Genomic DNA, 24,408 nt, shown 5'->3' on the forward strand with positions numbered 1-24,408 from the left:
GGTGGTGTGTTATTGGGGGAGTGGGTTTGTAAGATATGTTAAGATGAGATAAGATAAAATAAGGCAAGATAAGGTAATTTAGATAAGATGGTACTTTATTATCCCAGTGGGAAATTTTTCTCTGGCTGTACAGGAATGGAAAAAGTGCAACATGATACGCACAAAGAGATTAAAATATAGATAAATGTGATAGCAGGAGTATACTACATATAAGATGGGTACAATTCTGGTGTGTTATTAGGGTAGTGGGCTTACAAGCTCAGAAATGATAAAATTAATGGTACGATTTTGGCTGAAGTTGGATTTTGCTATTGCTGGGAGAAATACTTTCAAGGTTAAGTGTGCAGTAGTGGAGAGTGGTAAGTAGCCAGGTCTGTAGATAGACAAGCGTGCAACCTGTTATATATCTAATGTTATAAAATGACAGACTGTCATCTAACATTATAACGTCACCGACTGTCATCTATTGTTATATAACATGACAGACTGCTGCCCAATGTTATAACATGACCGTCGTCTTAACGTTATAACATTACATACTGTCATCTTATGTTATAAAATGACATGTCGTTTAACATTAAGACATGACAGACTGTCATCTAATGTTTTACCGTGACAAACTGTCGTCTAGCGTTATAACATGGCAGTCTGTTGTCTCATGTTTTTACATGACAGACGTTATAACATTACAGTCATCTTATGTTATAAAATGACATGTCGTTTAACATTAAGACATGACATACTGTCATCTAATGTTTTAACGTGACAAACTGTCGTCTAGCGTTATAACATGGCAGTCTGTTGTCTCATGTTTTTTCATGACAGACGGGTTGCTGCCTGTCATCTAACAGTATGTAATGGAACAGACCAATGTAAAGGGGCAGACAGGGTGCAACCTGTCATCTAACTTTATAAGATGGCAACCTGTCGTCTTACATATTTTTGTGAAAGACAATGTGTCATCCAACATTGTAACATGGCAGACCCTTTGCTGTCTAACATTGCTACCCACAGACGGTGTACACTCTGTCATCTAACGTTATGACATGATAGATAGTGTGATGATTTGGCAAGACGGTCAGATAATATCCTAAGGTTATAGCATGATAGGCTGATATATTCAAGCTTAGTGTGCTAAGTGGTAAGTAGCCTTGTTTTGTGGACAGACAGTGTGCAGCCGGTCATCTTACATAACTATTTCTTGACAGACAGTTTGCATCTGACATTACTACGTGACAGCCTGTTGTCTGGCATTATCACACAACAGACAAGGTATAACCTGTCATCTGACATTATCAGATGACAGACAGTGTACGAACTGTTATCAGACATTATCACATAACGGACACCGTATAAGCTGTGGTCTGACATTATTACCTGACAGACAGTATGTAACCTGTCGTTTGATATTATTACACAACAGACAGAGTGCAGCCTGTCGTCTGACATTATCATGACAGACAATGTATAACCTGTCATCTGACATTTTTACGTGAAAGTGTATAGCATGTCATCTAACATAATCATATAACAGACAGTAGGCAGCCTGTCATCAAACGTTATCACACGACAGACAGTGTGCAGCCTGTCATATACCATTATCACATGACAGACAGTGGGCAGCCTGTCATCTACCATTATCACACAACAGACAGTGGGCAGCCTGTCATCCAATGTCTTCCTTCTCCAGCAAGCCCCGGCCCCTCCAGTGGTGCATCCCACTCAGAGAGCCTGTCTCAGAGCCTGCTCAGTGTAGACAGCTTCCAGAAGTCGGTGTCCTCGGCCGGCAGTGGCGACAAGTCGTCGGCTCAGAAGCCAGGTCTTTTTCTCTCACAGTTTTTTGCTTGCTGTGTAACCTTTGCCTGCTTGGTGTGACCTTTACCCTTTCTTGTTGGCTTGGCCTTTGGACCTTTTTTTTTTCTTTTGGGTTTACTGTGACCTTCACCCTTTTTTGCCTGCTTTGAGCATTTACCCTTTTTTTTGCTTGTCATGGCTTGGTGTGGCTTCTGCCTCCTCCCTACTTTACGCCTTTCACTTTTTTGGGGCCTGATTGTTTTCCCCTCAGTTCATATGGCTTTTTTTTTGGGTTTTATTCTTCTGCCATCTCGTATGGGTTTTTGGTCTTCTCTTATTTTCATTTTTGACTGGTTTACAGGGGATAGATAACATTAGTCTGGGACAAAATTTAAAAAACTAATGCCTTTCTTTCCTGTGTTCATACTGAGAACTGCTGTACTTTCCATGTACGACCTGTTTTAAACATGTGATTAGAACATGGTGGATAAAAATGATATTGATGGACAAAATGAAACAAGCCACTTAAAAAATGGAAACAAAAGGCAAATAAGAAAGAAAGAAAATTGTGACTATTGTCATTTATGCCCCTGTGCTGGTTTGGACTTCTTAACCCCATATAATCCACCTCCCCCCCCCCCCCCCCCCTGATATATTTACTATCATTTTCGTTTCTTGTTGGGCTTTTTCTTATCATACCTTCATCTCGCATGTCTTTTTGGCTTGTTTCTTCTACCATGTACTCACTCATTTCAATTTTCAATCATTTCATTTTGAAATTTTGCTTTACCGATGCTCTACTACTTTGCATGCTGGTCTTTACTTTTGGGAGCGGATTAGATTTTCATAACGTATTTTGATAACCTCTTCTCCTTATAAACAATAGATCTAATAATAATGAATATGATAATAAACTACATTTGTATCACCCAAACATCACCAGTAAGTAGGCTAGATTCCCTCCATCTGCATGATAATAATAATAATAATAATAAATAGCATTTATACTGCGCATTTCCATTTCCTAAAAGATGCTCAATGCGCATTACAATGAAAAAGACATCACATCTTAAAAATTAATCGACACAAATGTGTACGTAAAACAAAGTATTATACATATAATATAAATGCATATGTGTAAAATTTTATACCAGAAAAACAGTCTCGCAGTGAGGTTGAAAATGTGTTCACTAAAAATATACAATGCAATAAAAATTCACGAACAGTCAAAATAAAGTTGAAACGTGAGTAACTAGAAACATTCATTAAAACATTAATTCTATACAGATAGAAAAACATTTCCGTTCTCTCTCTCTCTCTCTCTCTCTCTCTCTCTCTCTCTCTCTCTCTCTCTCTCTCTCTCTCTCTCTCTCTCCCTCTCCCTCTCTCCCTCTCCCTCTATCTCTCTCTCTTTCTCTCTCCCTCTCTCGCTATCTCTCTCTCTTTTCTCTCTCTATCTCTCTCTTTTTCTCTCTCTCATTCTCACTCGCTATTTCTTCAGTCTCACAGTCTGGCATACACATGCATATATATCACAGTACATCATTATGACAGGTATGCTTTTGTGAATAAAAAGCATGATACTCATACCTCCCCCTTTTTTTTTTTGGTAGTGATAATGGATCCAATGAGTAGTTTTGTTCCTCTGACAGATATGTAATTATTTTTATCTGAAAGATATAACACACAAACACTTTTGTTTTTCTAATAGATATATAATTCTTGAAGTGTTATTTTCATCCGCAAGATATAACCCCTGAAGACTTCTGTTTCTCTGGTAAATATAATCCTTGAAAAGTTAGGTTTCTGATGTAACCAAGAATATTTATGTTTGATGATAGATGTTGTACTGTGTGATAGTTATTTTGACCTAGTGACGTCACGTCTGGTAGATTATGCTTTATTTGATAGAAAAGTCACCAGTTTTTGTCTTGTAGGAAAACGGGTACACGTATCCCTCCATAGAAAAGTCAATGCTCACAGACAAGAGGATATTTTAAGAAATGCTTTTACCACTTCATTAGGGCTTTTCTTGGATAGGTTGTTAAACATACACCTTGTGTGAGCATGTAGTGGTCACCTATGTCCTATTATGTGTGGTTCCTACATGCCCTGTTTAGGTTGTTGGGACTCGCGACTAGCATGTTCTACTTTTTTGCTTTCCTTCTTTTTTAGTTTGTTTTGCCTGCTTTGCTTTTTTATCTCAGCACTAAGTAAGATTGCACTCAATTGAATGTGTTGTTGTCATTTCCCCAGCAAATAGTGGCTTTGGTAGTCTAGTAGTTCGGCTACCAGACGTGTAATCATGAGATTGCAGGTTTACGTGTAATCATGAGATTGCAGGTTTACGTGTAATCATGAGATTGCAGGTTTACGTGTAATCATGAGATTGCAGGTTTTAAATTCAATGCACACCTTGACCCTACTATGTACACTTGGGAAAGGCACTTTACACCAATGTTTTAATTTTGAAGTTCCCGCCCCTGAAATAACCTTATAGCATTCCCAGGGGTGCAAAACCTAGACAATTTTTCGCCCTTTTTTTCCAGCACTAAAAGAGCATTATTGTGTTGTGTTTCTCTTGACTAAAACTATTAGACTAAAACTTCTATGTCCAGAATCTGACCTTCAATGTCCCTATGTTGTGTCTTACTTTTCTTTCCTTCAGTTGTTTCTTTTTGTGTGTGCTGAATGACTTGTGTTGATGTGCTTCTCTTCACTCAGTTTACTCAAAACTCAAGGTCCTGTTTCTTTTCTTCCTTCTTGTGTTTCTGTCTGTCGGTCTTGCTTTTCCCCTAGTACTAAATGGTCATTATTGTGTCAATGTGGTTTTCTTTACTTAAAACTAAACTGTGTCGTGTCATTTTGTTGTTATCTTTGTCCAGTATCTAACCAATATTGCCTGTGTTGTGTAATGTTGTGGTTCTACTTTTTCCCTCTGTGGTTTTCTTTCCCTCTGGTGTTTCTATCTGTCTGTCTGACTTTTTCCCCTGTGCTTAATGATCGTTATTGTGTCAATTTGTTTCTTTGTACTCTCAGTCAAACTCATCAGCACGCATGGTGTAATAGTTACGTGCTTCACTGTCAGATACAGAAGATGCAAGTTCAAGTCTCATGTTGGGGACATCTTTTTTGAAAATCTCAGTGATTGTGCTAGGACATTGTATCTCTCTCTGCCAGGGTTGGCTCTGAGAGGAAGGATGTAAGCAGTTTGCCTCCTAAGTGATCTAAATAGTGTGGATTAGTTTTACAATTGCATTTTTAAAAAAGACTCAAATTCAAATGTAGTGGCAGATAGTTGGCGGGTGTTCTGGTGTGGTTTGCTCTGGTTTTTTTTTTACCTATCAAACGTCTATTATCCTGATCTTTCCTCCTTCTCTTTTGTTTGTTTGTTACTCTCTTATCTTCGGCACTTATACGACCTCACTGTCACAAGTGCCATAAAACTCTGACAAAAACTAAACAAATGTAGTTGTAACCTTATTTTTAGTGTCCGACTCCTGATGCTATTTGTGTTGTGTTGTGTTGTGATCACCTGTAAATAAGAGTAATTTTTGGAGGGTGACTATGGTACATCCTGTTTCGTTTCTCTCTGTGTGTTGTTTTTGTCTGTCTTGCTTTTTCCCTGCACTGTATGACAGTTACAGTGTCAATGAATGTGTTTCTCATACTCAAACAAGTGAAAACAAAGAGACTGTTTAGTGTAAGAGTCTACCATAAGCCATAAGTGGAAAAGTGACATATGACAAGAGTCTTGCACCCACCAGTCAAAAGTCTTGCACCCACCAGTCAAAAGTGATAGCCATCTATGTCCAGTGTCTTGACATCCCATGTCGTGGGTGGTTTGCGGGTGCTCTGGTGTAGTTTGTTTCTTCTTTCCTATCAAGCATCCATCGTCTTTATCTCCCCTCCTTTTTTGTGTTTGTTACTCTCTTTTAACACCTCTAATCTTCTGGCGCTCATATGACCTTAGGCAGTTGCTAGTGCCTTAAAACCTCTACTAAAAAAAAACCTCTCCTCCTTTTTTGTGTTTGTTACTCCCTTGTAACGCCACTAATCTTCGGCACATAAATGACCTTATTGTGTTGCATGTGCTGTAAAACTCTTACGAAAAAAAAAAAAGTAATAGTCATCCACGTCCAGTGTCTTGACACTCTATGTCTTCTGTGTTGTGTCCATGCAGTGGTCACTCGGTACGCCAAGTGCAAGTGGGAGTTGCGTGACCTGGTGCATCACCGGCGCGCCCAGTTTGAGGACGACATCCTGTCCACCGATGCCATCTCGGGCATGGCCTGGGATGCTCACCGGCCGGCTGACTCGTGGAGACCCAAGGGGGTGCTGGTGGCACACCTACAGGAGCACAGGGCCGCCATTAACAGGTGTGTGTGTTTGTATGTGTGTGTGTGTGTTCTTGTTTGTGTGTGTGTGTGTGTGTATTCTTGTTTGTGGGCATGTTTTTGTTTGTGTGTGTGAATCAGTGTTTGCATGTGTGACTATGTTTCAATATTTGCTTTCGAGTCTGTATGTCTGTCTGTGTGTCTAATTAGTATGACTATGTGTTTGTCTGTGTTTGTATAATTGTGTTTGTGTATCTTGTATATTTGTGTGTTCCTGTTTGTGCTTCTAAGTGTAAGTGTTTATGTATTACATGTTTATGCATTTATGTTTATTGTCCTTAGGCCATTCCCAAAGGGGGACATTAACCTGTTCTTATGCACAGTAGAATGTCATGCTCATAACTGTTCCTGAACTGCAACAGGGAACTGCTGCTTTTTTCCCCTATTCCTTACTATCATCATTCCTCTACTTTTGTATGTTTGTCACACTTCTGTGACCCGCTATTTCCGGGGTGCCTTAATAGTCGAAGCAGACTTTGTGCTATTGAAGCTAAGGAGGTGAGCAGAGTAAGCCCGATTCCCTGTGAGGACTTCTCTGTTGACATCCACCCCTTGGCGCTCATATGACCTTTTGCAGTTGCGAACGCCGTAAAAAACCTCTACTAAACAAAAACTATGTTTATATGTGTGTGTGTGTATCTGTCTTTCTATGTGCGTCTATGTTTATCTGTGTTTGTACGTTTGTATTCATGTGTCACCCTGTTTTTGTGCATCTATGTTTGTGTGTGAGTTTGTTTATTTGTGCTTTTATGTTTATGTGTATGTATGTGTCTTTGTAAATGTTCTGTCTGTGTTTGAGCATGCAAGTTTATGTATGTGTGGGCAAATTAATGTGTATGTGCTGTTATCAGGACAACTTTTTTTTTGTCAATACAAGTCTCCAGAATACCATATGAACTACCATAGATAACCCACAGTACACTCAAATTCACCCATTGCGGAAACTTGCTTATAAATCTGTGTCCAGGTTGGAAGGCACCACTGGAGGGTCCTACTTGGTTCCTTTCCTCTGTTGTTTCTGTTCATCTCGCTCTTTCCCTACTCTAAGTTATATATGACTGCTGTTGTCTCTGTGTTATCTTTACTCAAACTCAAATTGCACTTAATGATTGTTATCATGTCAATGTTCTTCTCTTTACTCAAACTGCACTAAATGACCTTTATTGTATCAAGTTGCTCCTCTTTACTCACGCAAAAAGCTGTGCTTCTCCAGGTTGAGTGTGAGCCACGACCACCGTCTGTTTGCCAGCTGCTCCAACGACGGCACGGTACGAATTTGGGAGAGTGGCAAGCTGGAGGGAAAGACAGCCGCCAACCGCTCCAAGGTGTCACTCAATAAACAAGGTGAGGAGACTTTATGGGAGTCTGAAATCTGCATTCCATTGCCACTGTAGTTTTGTTGGTTTTATCCTTTCTTTTTGGATAAGGATTGGGGTGGGAGGATAAATGTTGAGAGTTGGTTGGGGGGAGGGGAAGTTACAAGGAAGATAGGAGAAGATAGAAGAAAGGGAAGCGGGAATGGAGAAGAAATGGGGAGGAGAAAGAGGAAAAGGAAAAGAAGTGAGGAGGAGAGAGGTGGAAGAGTGAAATGAGAAAAAATAAAGAGTTGAGGTGAGTGAGAGAGGAAGAAAAAGGAAAGAGGAAACAGACATCTTACTTTTCTTATTTTCTCTTTGAATATTTTTGTGACTTTTGATGGGGTGATGTGTTCAGACCATGGAATGCCTCGTTAGTCCTTAATGATTTTGACGTGCAAAGAGGGGGATGGTTGGAGGGTGACACGAGTAGGCTCTACCTCTTCTCTTTCCGCTATTGTTTCTGTGTGTATGTCTTCCTCCCCCCCCCCCCCCTGCATTAAACGACTGTTCTTGTGTTGATGTGCGTCTTTTCACACTTACAGGGATGCATCAAGCATGACTGACTGCTGTTTTCTTTATTCCCTCAGGAGGTAAAATCAAGTCTGTGGCCTTCCTGGAGCGGTCTAGTGCAGTGGCTTGTGCCTCAGACAACAACTCCATCAAGGTTTACAGGTACTTGGCTATTGACGTTAGTCTTGTCTCCCCTGTCACAGTTAAGGTGGGGGGGGGACCCTTGTGGTCTAGAGGTAGGGTGTTGACCTCTCATTCAAAAGGTCCGTGGTTTGAAACCTGACAATGACCCCCGGGGCGGTGCTACAGACTGAAGTGTCTTTTGGCCGTTCCCACCAAAGGGGGGGCATTAACCTGTTCTTATGCATAGTAGAATTGTAAATGGGCTAATGCATCGATGCCATTCTCATAACTGTGCCTGAACTGCAACAGGGAACTGCTGCTTTTTCTTTCCTAATCCTTACTATCATCATTTTTCTTCTACTTCTTTTGTATGTTTGTCACACTCTTGTGACCCGCAATTTCCAGGGTGCCTTGATAATCAAAGCAGATTTTGTGCTGTTGAAGCTAGAGAGGTGAGCAGAGTAAGCCTGATTCCTTGTAAAGACTTTTCTGTTTTACATCCACCCTTTGGCGCTCATATGACCTTATGCAGTTGCTGACGCCGTAAAACCTTTACTAAAACAAACGTGTCAATGTGGGTGGTTGGCGGGTGCTCTGGTGTGGTTTGCTCCTTCTTTCCCATCAAACACCTATCATTCTTATCTCCCCACCTTCTTTTTTGTGTTTGTTCCTCTCCTGTAACACTTCTAATCTTCGGCACTTATGTGACCTCATTGTGCTGCAAGTGCTGTAAAACACTTACTAAAACTAAAAAAACCTGACAACGATGGATGAAAAAAATTTTGATCCAAAAAAAGTGTTCTCCTCTTACCTTTTTTTCTGTTCTCCAGTCATGTTTTTTCCTTACATGTTTGTTCATGTCTTGTGGTTTTTTTTGGTTTTTTTTTTTGAGGGGGGGGGGGGGGGTTTTAAAAAAAAAAGTGTATTCTCATGTGTCTTGTGTGTTGCCAGGCTGGACAGTGGGGCAGTGCAGTCAGATACGTCTATCTCCGTGGACCACGACACGTACGGACAGATCATGGACATGGCTCACTTTGATGCAGGTACTACACACACACGCCTGTGTTGTCACCCACCCACACACATACACACACACACACACACACACACCTGTTTCATGGCGAAAACAACACATCCGTTTTGTGACAAACACATATGTGATAAAGGCACACCTGTTTTGTGACCTACATATACATATTTCACAGCGAACACACACCTGCTTTGTAACTTACACACCTTTTTCATGACCTACACACCCTTTTTGTAACCTACCTACATCTATTTTGTGACTTGCACACCTGTTTTATGACCTACACATAGATCTACCATTTTTTTGTAACCTACATACACCTGTTTCATAACCTACCCATACCTATGTCATGACCTACACACAACTATTACATGACTCCCACACACGCACCTGTCTGTTTGGGTGGTTGGTGGGTGCTCTGGTGTGGTTTGCTTCTTCTTTCCTATCAAACATCTATCGTCCTTATCTCCTCTTCTTCTTTTTTGTTTGTTACTCTCTTGTAACACCTCTAATCTTCTGGCGCTCATATGACCTTAAAGCCTGTGCTAAAACTAAACACCTCTCTGTTTTGTAACCAACACATACCTGTTTCATGAACTACACACACTACTGTCTTGTGTTGTAACCTACACACTTCTATGACCTAATTGGGTAGCAAGTGGCAGTAAAATTTTTACTTAAACTAATTTACATGTAAAACCTCTTATCTCTTTCCCGTGGGTGGTTAGCAGCTGCTCTGGTGTGGTTTGCTTCTTCTTTCCTATGAAACATCTATCGTCTTTATCTCCCCTCCTTTTTTGTGTTTGTTACTCTCTTGTAACACCTCTAATCTTCGGCACTTATATAACCTTATTGTGTTGCAAGTGCCGTAAAACACTAAGGCTATCTTCTCCCCCTCACCCCCCACCCCCCAGGTGCCCAGTCTGTGCTGACCTACGCGACGGTCTCTGGTCACATGTTCGGCTGGGACCTCCGGGCTCCCGGCCCAGCCTGGACCCTGCGTAACGACCCACGCGACGGCCTCATCACCAGCTTTGCCGTCAACCAATCGCAGAGCTGGCTGGCTGTTGGCACTTACAGCAGCACCCTGGTGTGCTGGGACATGAGGTTCCGCATGCCCATCAACAGGATACATCACCCCTCAGGTTAGTGCATGTGGGAAAGGGTTGGGGGGTATATGAAGGGGTGAACACAGTACATTCGAACCTGCTCTAACGGCCATTCATATAAGATAATCACCTGTACAAGGGGCCACTTCCTTTCTCTCTTTCTTTCTCCTGCTCTGCATTATGTGACCGTTATTGTGTCAATGTGCTTCTCTTTGTCAAATTCAAACTCAATTAACTCCCCCCGGGGCAGTGCCACTGACTGAAGTGTCTTTAGGCCATTCGCAAAAGGGGGGACATTTCTCGTTCAAGCATAGTAGAATTGTAAATGGGCTGACTCATGTCACGCTCATAACTGTGCCTGATCTACAACAGGGAAATGCTGCTTTTTTTCCTCTCATCCTTACTATTGTCATTTGCCTCTACTTCTTGAGTATGTTTGTCACTCTCTTGTGACCTGCTATTTTGGGGTGCCTTGATAGTCGAGCAGACCTTGTGCTGTTGAAGCTAGAGTGGTGAGCAGTCTAAGTCTGATTCCCTGTAAAGACTTCTCTGTTGACACCCACCCCTTGGCGCTCATATGGCCTTATGCAGTTGCGAGCGCCGTAAAACCCTCTACTATAATTTTTAAAAAAAGAACTCAATTAAATGACCAACTTGTGTGGGAAGTGCTGTAAAACACTTACGAAAACTGAAGCATGAAATGACTCTCTGTGTGTCTGTCTAAATGTGTGTCTGTCTGTGTGTCTGGTGTGGTTTGCTCCTTATTTTCCTTTCAAACATCTATCGTCTTTATCTCCCCTCCTTCTTTTTTGTGTTTGTTACACTTTTGTAACACCTCTACTCTCCAGCACTTATATATGACCTTATTGTGTTGCAAGTGCCGTAAAACTCTTACTTTAAAAAACAAATTTTTTAAAATGTGTATTTTCCCGACAGGCCGCCGTGTGCGTCGTGTGGCCATGCACCCGAGCGAACAGTCGTGGCTTGTGGCCTCCTTCAACTGGCACAGCGAGGTCTCCATGTGGGACGCCGAGACACGGCAGAGGCAGAAGACACTGTGGCCCAGCCGCTCTCCTCCCCTCACCTACACCAAGGTGAGTCTCTCACACGCACGCACACCCATACACGCACAAACATCTTTGTACAGGCACATGCCTTCACACTCACACATACACATTCTGCCCCTCACCTACACAAAGGTGATTCGCATACACACATACACACTCTTCCCCTCACTTACAGTAAGGGGAATCTCTCTTACACACGCACACACACACACACGCACACACACACACACGCACACACTCACTGCCCCTCTTTTCTATTATTCACACACACTGCCTTTCTACTACTCCAGTATATGTCACTCACATACTCACCTTTCTTCACTGTTTGAGTCATACATGACCACTATACTCACCACTAAACTTACTGAATGTGTGGTTGGATGGTGGGTGCTTAAATCTCCTTCTTCTTTTCTTTGTATGTTACTCTTTATTACCTAAATCTTTTTCTAATATTTAGTGGGTGGTTGGCGAGCGCTCTGGTGTGGTTTGCTCCTTCTTTCCTGTCAAACATCTATCGTCCTGATCTCCCCTCCTTCTTTTTTGTGTGTGTTACTCTCTTTTAATACCTCTAATCTTCGGCTCTTATATGACCTTACTGTGTTGCAAGTGCCATAAGACTCTTACTAAAACTAAACTTTCTAATATTTAGCACTTGTATGACCTATTTGTGTTGCAAGCGCTGTAAAACTCTACTAAAACTAGTAGTACTAACTGAATGTGTTGTTGTATTTCCTCAGCAAAACAAGAGCCAGGAGGAGGAGGGTGTGTGTGGTTTGTACGTCGGGAGCACAGAGTCCAAGCCATTTGTTCTGACCGGGGGTACGGACATGCGACTACGCTTCTGGGACCTCAGCTACCCGGCGCACTCCGTCTGTTTCAGCGACAGTATGGAGGACGCCCGCAACTCCTTCAACTACAGGTCAGCTCTTTATTCAGTGATGGTTCCTCTCTGTGTTCTGTATTTGTTTGTTTGATTATAGAGAAGCGCATAGGCCGGCACAACGATGGTCATTTAGTGTCCTGGGGAAAAAAGCAAGTAAAAGATAAGAAAAAGAGAAAAGAAATAAGACCAAGACCTACCAGTGGCACCCTCCGATCATCTGTTGTCTGTTCAATGTGCAATAAGATCTATCGTCCTCATCTCTCCTTCTTTTTTGTGTTTTTTAAGTCTCTTGTTACACTTCTAATCTTCGATATTTTTATGACCTAATTGTGTTGCAAGTGCAGTAAAAATAAAACTGAAACGAAAACAAATTTTGTATGTTACTCTCAAGTAATGCCTGTACACTTCAGCACTTATATGACCTATTTGTGTTGCAATTGCCGTAATACTCTTGCTAAAACACTTACTAAAACAAAACAAACTCTTGCTAAAACTAAAATTAAAACTGTCTTTGCTGTGTCTCTCCTTTGTTTTTTCTTTGTATGCTACTCTCTAATAACACCTATAGTCTTCAGCACTTATATGACCTAATAGTGTTGCAAATGCCATAAAACTTAAAATAAAACTAAAACTGTCTGTGCCACTCAGGTCCCAGCTGATGGAGGGCTCAGAGGTAATCCAGGAGCAGGAGAACCAGCGAGAGCCACTGGACAAGTCAGAGAACGATCGCGAGATGCACACCATGCACAGTGCACCGCCACCCGCACACCAGGACACTGTCAGCGACATCACTCTCTGCCACAGCACACAGACTCTTGTCATCTCAGCTGCTCGCAATGGTCACATCAAAGTCTGGAAATAGACCTTTCTACACGCTCACACACACACACACGCCACATGCATGCACACACACACACGCCACATGCATGCACACACACACACACACACACACACACACACACACACACACTCCTCCGCCTACAATGGACACATCAGGGACTAGAAGTAGACTCCCTCTCTCTCTCTCTCTCTCTCTCTCACAGACACACTCATTTTGACATACAGGCAATTACATATGCACACACACACTCACGCACTCATCATAAACTTACACTTCTTAGTTACACACACTCACACAGTGGTCGACTCGGCCACATCAAAGTTAAGAAGTAGGCGCTTTCGGGCTCAGATGGGCAAACTCTCACCCTCATATAACATGCACACACACACATAGCAAAAGTAGGCTACCATACACAAAGACAAATCCTTGCTCACACCCACACTCATACTGGGTGGCTCCCAGTCGTTACCAAGTGTCTGTGCTTATGGTGTGTTTGCAAAAAGTCCTCCTGCTTTTTGTTATTTAATATTTATGACGGACTGATGTTTCCAAAGTGACCCTACTGATGGTGGGATTCTCTCCTTGTTTTTGTAATACATGTTGCTGGTGCTGTGGTCCCAGCAGTTCATAGGTGGCTGTGGCATAATTTACTGGTTAGGCTCTTCGCCGATGCGTGCAAAAAGAGATGAATTTATTTCTGGAGTGGGGAAGTTTTTCTATGGAGTATCTCTATCTGTTGGGATGTTGTTTCCATCTCATCCTGGGTTAGCCCCGACAGGCATTGCTTACCTCATAAATGATGTAAATTTTGATATGGAAGGGTAAAACATTAACATCGGTATTACAATTTTTTTTCTTTTTTCCTTCCCATCAATCACTGGCTTGTTTCCCTTCCTCTCAACGGGGGACATGTCAGATTCCCATTCTCAGAAACACCCTTTTTAACTGTTTTTTTTAATGATAGAGAAATATATATTTTTTTGCTCTCAGAATAATAATGGAATTTTTCTCTTCTGTGTTGCTGGTACTTTCTTTTCAAGTGAATGTGGACTCACCTCTTTTACTTCCTCTTTGCCCTGTTCCCGTGCTATGTTTTCAATCCATAAAACCCCCCAAAAAACTTGTAATTTTACCAACAATAACGCAAGTAATGGTTTGTTCACATCATGCTTCTAATGATCTTCATGGCTTACAGGCTAGAGAAGTCGTCTGAAGAGTATAATGCTTTGTGCAAGTAGAACAATTATCTTTGCTCAAACTGACTAGGTTTTTTATTCTTGAATTTTCCCCATGATCCCCATTGACCATGTAGAACGACAGGTTTGTCTTTCCAATCCACTGGTTGAATCTTTTGGGGTTTTTTCTGTTTCGTAGAATTTTCCTTCTCTGCTGTCTTGTACTCATGTTTGATTTGTCTAAGTCATACGTTTTAGTTCCTACTGTACTGTATGGTAGAAACTTCTGTTTTATGCAGTTATTTTTTTTCATGTTTACAAAATGTAGTTTCTTTAATGTATTATACTGTTTGTGAATATTTTCTAGGTTTGGTCCTTGTGTTGGTGAGATTTGGTGAATGAAGTGATGGTATATATGCAACAAAATCTGGCCATTAGAGTGGTAGTATTTGAGTGCTGACAAAGTTTGAAGGATTCTGTTTGAAGAATGGTGGGAAGATTTATGTTTGTGCATGGCTTGATAATTTTACGTGCGAGTAAGCCTATATTATGTTGGATGCAAGTACTCGTATGTGTCATAAAAGGACTGTGTGTGCACATCGGATGGACATTTGTAACACTTTAAAAATGTACATTTCTTGTATACACATCACATGGCCTATCTGTGGATGTGAAAGAGCAAACTTGCTTGTGTAATTTGAGCATGTGCGAGAGAAAGATTTCAGTATATTGTAGACATGAAATAAATTGCTTCGTTGCCAACACAGGGCATTTATGTACTGGGAACTGTGCGTTGGAGGTGTCCATTAAACTTTGTCTTTCAGATTGTACACAACAATTTTGGGCCTTTTTGTCTTTTTGTTGACATCAACATCTGCTCTAAAATTTCAGAGCACAGGGTGGGCGGTTGGTCGATCCTCTAGTGTTGTTTACTCCTTCTCTTCTATCAAAAATCTATTGTCCTTATCTCTCCTCCTTTTCTTTGGATGTTACTTTCTTATAACTCCTCTGATCTTCGGCACTTACATGACCTGTTTGTGTTGCAAGTGCCTAAAGCTCCTATTAAAACTAAAAGACATTTTTTGTTTCTGTCTTGCAATTTTCCATGTACTGAAAGAAACTATTACTGTATCAATGTGCTTCCGCTTCTCCAAACAAATCACTGGGAGATAGTACAAGTCAATTTATTACCCAGGAGAATACAAAGAGTTATACCACAGTTTGAGCTCTTTGATCATTCACTTCAGTCACAATGTCATAAGCCTTCAATGGTGGACTCTACTTCTAACCTTTGCCATTGTTACTTCTGTTTCTATCCCTTGTCCTTTGCACTTAATGGTACCGGTACTCAAGCATTCATCCTGACAGATGGAGACAGGCCTTATGTGACCTTATTGTGTTGCGAGTGTCATAAAACACTAAAACAAACAAGGAGACAGGCTGTGTAGGAGTCAGTTCACCTTTAATTTCAGGTCACTAGAATAACACTGTATTTTTGCAAGAACTTTCCAAGCCATTGGTTCAGTCTCAGACCTATTCAGGTAATAATAAACAGTATTTGTATAGCGCAAATTCCTGCTCAACAGCAAGCTCTATGGGCTTTACTGTTTACAATCTATATTATAATTGCCCCAGCAGACTTCATAGCATTCTGAAACAAATCGCTACTTCCTGGGAACCATACAGTGCAAGCTGCCATTTCATAGGTGCTAAAACACTAACATATTGAAAAGATCTTTGGCTGTCTATAGCCATGATGAAGTAAAAAAAATTGTGTTGAGTGCCTTTCCCAAGGAAACAACTTTAGACCTGAGCCCCAAACCCCCAAACCCACGACCTCTGGAATACCAATGCCACAAAGAGCAGTCAAAATTTAAAAGATCAAAATGTGTTGAAAGTAGCATAAATAAAATAAATGGTAATCTATACCATATGCCAGAAACACAATTCTCACTGGAGTAAGAAGTGTCAGTCTGCATGACAAGTGGTGCATTTTCCTCACAGCTGTCAAAGCCATCAAGCATTTTAACAAAACAAAACCAGATCACTGGAAAATGAAAACATGTCTGGTCCACACAATGTATTACAATAGATTTGATTTGAGCATAAGCACCATGGATAACAGGAGTAATACAGGGTTGTGCAGAGGCAGATTTCACAGGGACATTCAGCAGTCACAAACTGACCATGCAATGATAATCAGATCATACCGCAAAAAGACATCACAATGACAATATTTTTTTCAAAATACACAGCAAACAAATTTAAAAATACGCCAACAGATTCCGCAATGATGATAATTAAAACAATGCAAAAATACAACACAGTGAACATTCAAAACACACGAAAAACAGACGGCATAATAACAATAGTATTCAAAGTGCACAAATAGACAATGAATACTATTAATACCAAGTTCATTGATATTCAGTATTCAGAACACATGGCAAATAGAAAACTGGATTAATAAATTTAACAGGACATACTATCTAGGAAACATTCTACTACATGATACAGTCCGCACTGGAAGAAGCACTTGTGACCTGATTAACTGCAAATATAAAACAAGACTAGATCATCGAAGTACAAGAGTACTTCTGTAGTAAAAAATGACAAGCTCGCATACATCATGTGGATTTCTGCCTGCGGATACAGTAACAAAAGCCCTGAGACAGAGCTCTATCACAATAACATTAACAACATTCTTCTTTCATTGCTCTCAAAGCTTTGACAGAGTAAGACTGCTTTGCCTAGATTGTTGTGTCGATGTGCTTCTCTTTACTCAAACAAACAAACAGACCAACAAACGTGAGTGCCTCTACTCCAGCCCCGCAGGCAGCACTTTGTACGGGTTCATGATGCCTTTGGGGTCAAGGGCTCGCTTGATGGTGGCCATAAGACGCACGGCGGCCGGGGACTTGCTGTGGTAGATGAAATCCCTCTTCTTGAAGCCCAGCCCATGCTCAGCGCTGACACTGCCCCGTTGTTGAGACACCCAGTCGTAGATGAAGGGCTCAATCAGGGCCATGGTGGTTGGCTCGTACTTAGCTGTGGTCATGTTCAGGTGAAGGTTGCCTGGGGGGACATACGGGAGGTCACATGACCACAGCACAGAAACATTTTTTGAGTTTTTTTGCTCAGAAAAATGGGGTTTCTTTTTGTTTTGATGAGAGTTTTCATGGCACTTGCAATACAATTAGGTCATATAAGTACCTAAATGTTATGAGAGAGGAACAAACACAAAAAAGAAGGTGAGACAACAATGACAGATGTTTGATAGGAAAAAAGGAGCAAACCTCGCCAAGGCACCTGCCAATCACCCACAGAAAAGTTTCTTTCTTAACTGTGACTGTGACATAGATATAGAAAATAGAACAAATGCAAAAACTAATGTATGAAGTAACAAAAAAGTAAAATAGTTATTACACTATACAGCTCTAGAAAGTTTCCTTTGTTGATCCTGATCTAGACATAGAACGACGACGACTAATTCAGGAGGTCACATGACCACAAATTGTAGAGAAAAATTTCAATCTCAATCGTGATAAAGTCATAGAACATAAATAAGAGATAGTAAAAATTCTCTCTCAATCCTATCTAGACAATAAACAAAAACTCATGTTGGAGTGCACATGACCATAGAGATATAAAAGAACAATATTTATCATGAGAAAAAAAGTGAAAGTAGAAGTCAAGGAGAGGGCCACATCCTCAAAGCGAAAAAAGTTTCTCGCTTATTATTATTAATTCTGACCTTGACATAAAACATAAGCTAAAGTAAAAGTAAAAGGTCACACAATACAGCTCAGACAAAATGTCCATTGTTAATCCTGATATCTGCATATTACATCGAACAAAAACTAATGTACGAGTCTGGTAGGGGGTAACATAACCACAGCTAGAACAATTTCCTTTCAAAAACTTGATGAACATGTTGGAAAAAAAAATTACTGGAAAAATCCAAGAATAGGCAAACAAAATCTAATTAGGTACCAGAAACTAAATTTTCAAACTAGCTGTATGCCAAATTTATCTGTTTCATTTGAAAGGCCTATATCCACTGAGCATTTTGGTACCATTCTTTAACCTCTCCGTCAATTTTTAATTTGATCAAATTTGTTAAAGTCAGTCACTGGCTGCAACCCCATGTTTGACAGACAATAAAAAAGTAACAAGTGCACTAAACATCTCCACATTAACAGAGTACAATCACTATAACAAATATATGGAGCATAATTTTTTTCAAGACTGTGAGATATTTACAAATCAGTACTTTATCACCTCAAACACGATATCTGTCGTTATTTCGACAAAAACACCGAGCGTTGACCCGGCCGGCGTCGCACCGGCCCCTGCGGCGAGCGAGTCGGCTCTATACTGTAGTGTACCCCGTGTGCGGGTCACATGCTTTCTGAGTCTCGCGGAAGGATTGATGTAAAATAATTCCAATTTAATTACTATACTTTATTCGAATAGGAAATAAACTGATCTTTTAATTAATATTTTTTATAGGCCGGTATTTTACATATTTTGTGTAAAAAGTGATCTTTAAACATTTTGACGGTGTTTTTAAAAGCTTTCTATAAAGACGCCAAAGGCTAATCTTATATCACGAGAAAGCCCGTTTAAAGCTCTACAGTTCTCCGCCAATGAAAAGACGGTATTTAATCATCCCTCGTTCCGCGAAGCATTTGAATGCACGCGTGTCAATTTTTCAACCGGCCGACCTCGCATTCTGACCGCGAGGGGCTTCGCTTTCGTTGGCGATTCTCCAGCTCCTAATAATCGGACATATAAACAACTTACACCATTGTAACGAGGAAAAGCTGAACTTTTACAAGGTGTACGGCATTTGGTGTTTTATAGCGAAAGAGCAAAGAAAGAGCGATCGGAATTAACCCGATTTTACCGATACCACGCGGTTGGAAGGCCGCGAGTGCCCGCGAGGCCGTGTTTACGCTACCTAATCTAATTAATTTTTCTTTTAAATCCACCCCCCTCCTGTTAGTAAACAATGACACATGAAATGAGTACAATAATAATATCAAGAAGAAAAAGAAGAAGAAATAACATTTCTATAGCACATATCCCCATTCAACAGCAAGCTCAATATTGCACACATACCATCTCCCAAATGACCGTATGCCACCACGCGTATGGCGTTCCCCTCCAGCCTCTCTCTCATGTCCTCCACCAGCTGGTAGAAGTTGGACAGGGGCAGGGAGACGTCGTACTTGTAGTTGTACCCATCATGCATCAGGGCCTCAGCGCAACGCTCTCGCAGACCCCAGATGTTCTGAAAACAGACATTTTTTTGTTGTTGTTTAAGTACTTTAAGTTTTAGTAAGTGTTTTACGGCACTTGCAACACAATAGGGTCATGTAAGTGCTGAAGATTAGAAGAGTTACAAGAGAAATGTTTGAAAAGAAAGAAGAAGCAAACCTCACCAGAGCACCCACCAACCACCCACTGTTTAAGTAAGCATTTTACAGTACTTAAACCCCACTAGAGCACTCGCCAACCACCCACTGTTTAAGTAAGCGTTTTACAGTACTTGCAATACATTTAGAATACACAAAGCATCATGCACAGACCAGAAGACACCCAAAGTAACGCAGACACAAGACAGTGACAATAAACACAAAATAAAACAGATACATCAAGTGTACCTGTATTTTGGTCATGTCAGTGGCCACAGTGCCGTCTAGAGCCTCCCCAGTCTCCAGGGTGTACTCCAAAAAACCCATCAACTTTTCCTCATCGTGTGCGCCATTGGAGCCGCTGCATTCCACTAGGGCGTAGAATGGGAAATCAGGCAATGGGCAGGACAAGTGCAGATTTTCTTTCATCAGCTGCATTGTATGGGAGTCCATGAACTCAAATGCTGACAGAACTTCACCCAGGTGGGACTTGCTTGACTTGAAAACACTCACAACATCGTTGAAAGAGGCACAGCCTTGAAAAAGAAAACCAGGAAAATTTATGTTCAACACTAATCAACAAAGCTGAAAAAAAAAAACTCTGTAGAGTAATGAACACCAATAAAACCAAACCCAAAATACCAAAGTTCTTACATACATCACCATGAATAAGAAATTTCAAACCAAACTCCACAAAGTGAAAGAGTGCCACCACATAAAAAAAAAGAAAGATATAGAAACACTTCCAAACAAAACCTCAGTTTTTAAAAAAGCAACAGAAGAGTTAGAACATAAGTTCTATTTAAAGTAAACCCCAACATTACAAAGGGCCAAAACTCAAAGGGCAAACCACAACCCAAAGATGATAAAAACTCTCCAAAGTTAAGAACAAAATCGCGATTCACAATCAGAAAATGAAATTTCAAAAAGTCTTTGAAGACACATCAAGACCAAAACTCGAAGTAGAATTCAGAAAAAAAAAAAGAAAGAGAAGAAACAACGGTACAGCACTGGCGCACATAGTACACAAAATAGTACACAGAAATCATAATGATATCAAGCATACCTAGTTCCCATTGATTCAAACATAATCAGTCTTTTCCTGCCACAAATACAGCACTGTAGAAATTTTTAATCTATTTCATTCCCTAACCCTTAGCCTTAACTCATTTGAGAAACTGTTAACCTAATGACAGGGGCTTTCACCCCTATGAAACCTCTATTCCACTAGCAAGCTCCACGTATTGTGAAAAACAGGACAGCAGAGTCTACTTATAATTTCTAATTAGCTTAAAAAAAAACAAATTCCTCCTTAAAACATACTATTGCTCTGATTCCAGTTTTCGTTAATATTTAGTTCTTTATGAAGACTGAAGAACAGAAAATATGAAAAGGATGCGCATGGACTTCACTTAGTGTCGACTCTATAGTTACTGTGCATAGTGGAATTCAGAAAAAAAAAAGAAAGAAAGAGAAGAAACTACCGGCACAGCACTGGCGCAAATACACTGGCGTCTTTGAAAGGAACAGCCTTCATCTGGGGCTGCTTTATGATTGCACAAGGGGGAAAAAAAAAAGGTGAATAATGGATAATTATGTATGATTGTATCATGTATGGAGGCCTCTGGTTCTAGACTAATTAATAATACCCCAATTCATCTAACTGTCATAAACAAAAGAACAGGAGGGTGGGGGGTGGGGGAGGGCAGGAAAGTTGAAAATGGTTTGGACTCCTCATGAGATAAGCCCAGACTGCTTTAATTGATACCAGACATTAACATTTCAAAACAGTACTAGCAAAGTAGGGGTGGGGATGGGGGAAAGTACACTGCGTCCCTGTGTTGACAGCCCTATTCCAACATGTTTTAGAAGGTTATAGCCACGGGGTCTATCAGGGTTTTAATAAATTGTAAAATGCATTAAGCTTTTTTCTAGTACTAGTGGGAATCTTCACTACATAAATGCAATCCATAATGATGATGATAATAATAATAATGATGATGATGATAACGACTATCATGATTATTATTATCATCATCATTATTATCATCATTATCCTTATCATTTAAACAAAATTAATGACATATCCAATTACTTAAATTTGTTCCCTTTCTTTTTCTCTCAAAATGCTTACAGTATACAATTAACCAACGTACCTTGTAGTGATACAAAATGAGATCCCAGCAAGCTCACTACACATATATATTAGCTTATTCCACTGCCCAACTGCAGTTAAGCCAAAGCAAAACAAGCTATTCTACACTACGGAGGATACAAAAATGATATAATATACAAAATTCTAGCAATGTCACAATGTCAGTCGGCCAGTCCGCAATGATCACATTCTGCAGTGATGAACAACCCCAGAGTCTAGACTTCAGATCATCAGAATTGACATTGACTCAAGCCTAACTAGATCCAGAAAACAGGCATCGGCCTACAAGTTTGTGTAAACTGTTTTCAAGTCATGTCATGTTGTTGCTGTTGCGTTGTTGTCACTGATTTGTCAGGAAATCACTATTTAGTGCACTTTAATTACTTTATACACATTACTCATGCTCAACAAGTTTATCTTTATATAGCATTTACTCGATTACCTGTTCCTGTACCTCTGTGTTTGTACGCAATAAAGGATCTTGGTCATCAATTGGTGTTTGACCAGGCAAGAAACCAGTTGTGCCTGTTATATTGTTATGAACTTAGATCAAGTCTGTGTGTCGTAACATCCAAAACATCACATCGATCAAGCAAAGAAAGGAAGAAAGGTTCTTCTCCCTTTAGTTCTGGGTCATAAAGTGCTGTAAAGTTGTCCTTTTGAGTGAGCTCACTGTGTCTGGTCTCCAAAGAATGATGAGCAAGTCCCTGACCTTGTTCAGTGCAAGGCAGCAGAAAGCATGATGATCCATTGTCTTACATTGGTAGCCATACAATGAGTATCCTGCTGCATTTCGATGGCATCATGCTGTAACCATGTAACTGTCAGGAATAGGCCAACTTTTTATTTTTGTAAACCATTGCTGATGGTGTACTGCTAATCTTTAATAAAGATCTTTCGTCATGACAAGGACAGACATCCACTACAACTTATTATTATTAAGAAATGAATGAATGAATGAAACTTCTTGAAATTAATTTCATGTAGGTAATGTTTTTATCTCAGTTGAAATTTTAAAAAACCCCAACCTGTTAGCATGCTCAGGATGTTGTGTCCTTCGGAAAAACAACCGGGGCCATTTTTCTTCTTCTTCTTCTTCTGGCTGGCCTCCGTTAAGAAGGCGGCAGTCTGCCGCAGGCAGACAGGTAAGCGGCAACCTCTTGTGGCCTCGTCCAGAGTACATCTGGGCCCGGTCTCGCGTTGCTCTCCATAAGTGGGTCTCGATGTTCTTCCCCCCGCGGGCACTCATACAGTGCGTGCTGTAGGTCGTCAGGACTTGTGCCACACACCAGACAGGAATCATTGGGAGCGGAGCCTATTGCATGGAGATACGTCTGCAGGATGGGGCTCTTCGCGTTGCATCTTAGCTGTGATAACACTCTTCTCTGTCTGACGGTAAGGTCTTTCTCTTTGTCCCTCTCCGGTGGTGGCTTCACCTTTCCCCCGACAGAGTCGTGCACTCGCGCTTTCTCCCATGCGTGGGCAATGACGTAATGCGAGATGCACGAGCTTGCTGACGCGATATCGACTGGAGTGTTGGACTGGTCGAGGCGGCCTCCCTTGTTGGCCAGGGCGTCAGCTCGGTCGTTCCCGTAGATGTCGCAATGTCCTGGTATCCATTGTATGTGAAGGTGTCCGTGGATTTCACAGCACTGGCAGATAGTGGTCCACATTTTGTCCTCTATCTCAGTACGAACTGCAGTCACTCCGGACATTAAGTGTTGAACAACTGACTGATTGGGAGTCTGTGAAGATGTGGATTCTTTGAAAACATGGTTGTTTTTCGAGACATTGCAGTCCGCGGAGCAGGGTGGTAGTTTCAGCTTGGTAGCTACTTCCGTATAGTCCCGCGGGCACGGATACGCATGTTTCCTCCCCAGAAGATTTGTCTAGACACCAGTATCCTCCTCCACATAACCTGTAGCCGTCAGTGAAGATATCGAGGTCGGACGTAGGCAATCGGCGCACAGTCTCGAGAGCTGCTTCACGTCGCATATTAGGTAGATCTGTTTTTGTCATAGACACTGCAAGTTTTGAGTTGATTGTGAGGTTGCAGGAGGTCTTCTACGAGGGAGTTGTACTCACTGGCCGCAGGGGTTCTCGGATTAGATGTTCTAGACCTGCGTTATTAGAGCTCTGTCGGCCCAATTCCCTCCAACTGTTGATGGACTTTAAGCGTATTTTTGATGTTCCTTCAGCTGAGGCACGGACCGAGTTTTCATTCTTGCCCAAAGCCCATCCTTAAGCCAAGTCTCGTCTACAGGAAGGTTTGATGATTTGCTTTGCTTGATGTATGCTGAGAGAATTTGGTGTGTTGAGCTGGCTGATTCATTCACCTACCTAGAAGAGCGACATTCACCGCTCGTGGCTGCTGTGGGCAGAGAATGCTGACAGCTGTTATGATGCCCAGGGTGCCCTCTGCTCCGATAAAGAGCTGCTTGAGATCGTAGCCGGTGTTGTCTTTGCGCAGTGTGGTCAGACAGTCTACTATCTCTCCAGAAGGAAGAACCTGAAAGAAAAAGATGAAAGAAAATAGATATAAATAT

The 24,408-nt window shown here is 41.0% G+C and overlaps 2 protein-coding genes across 2 annotated transcripts in view; one reads left to right on the forward strand and one right to left on the reverse strand.

Moving 5' to 3' along the window:
* The window catches only part of LOC101857751 (phosphoinositide 3-kinase regulatory subunit 4), a gene marked incomplete in the record, with an annotated part of 46,069 nt that extends 30,944 nt beyond the window's left edge, over positions 1-15,125 (forward strand). The window contains 9 exon segments of the mRNA XM_013089098.2: positions 1,691-1,819; positions 5,978-6,173; positions 7,405-7,535; positions 8,137-8,221; positions 9,134-9,225; positions 10,127-10,357; positions 11,258-11,415; positions 12,126-12,307; positions 12,920-15,125. Coding sequence (XP_012944552.1) covers positions 1,691-1,819; positions 5,978-6,173; positions 7,405-7,535; positions 8,137-8,221; positions 9,134-9,225; positions 10,127-10,357; positions 11,258-11,415; positions 12,126-12,307; positions 12,920-13,133 — 1,418 coding nt within the window.
* A 1,922-nt stretch (positions 15,126-17,047) lies between these two features.
* LOC101856762 (D-2-hydroxyglutarate dehydrogenase, mitochondrial) overlaps positions 17,048-24,408 on the reverse strand; it is a 12,478-nt gene continuing 5,117 nt past the window's right edge. Inside the window, exons 4-7 of the mRNA XM_005110307.3 lie at positions 24,203-24,371; positions 19,957-20,243; positions 19,412-19,583; positions 17,048-17,362 (exon numbers count right to left, since the gene is read on the reverse strand). Coding sequence (XP_005110364.1) covers positions 17,106-17,362; positions 19,412-19,583; positions 19,957-20,243; positions 24,203-24,371 — 885 coding nt within the window. The 3' untranslated portion in view covers positions 17,048-17,105. The remainder of the gene's footprint in view (positions 17,363-19,411; positions 19,584-19,956; positions 20,244-24,202; positions 24,372-24,408) is intronic.

Source organism: Aplysia californica, unplaced genomic scaffold, assembly GCF_000002075.1.
Source record: "Aplysia californica isolate F4 #8 unplaced genomic scaffold, AplCal3.0 scaffold00873, whole genome shotgun sequence".
In the NCBI taxonomy this organism is placed as follows: Eukaryota; Metazoa; Mollusca; class Gastropoda; order Aplysiida; family Aplysiidae; genus Aplysia; species Aplysia californica.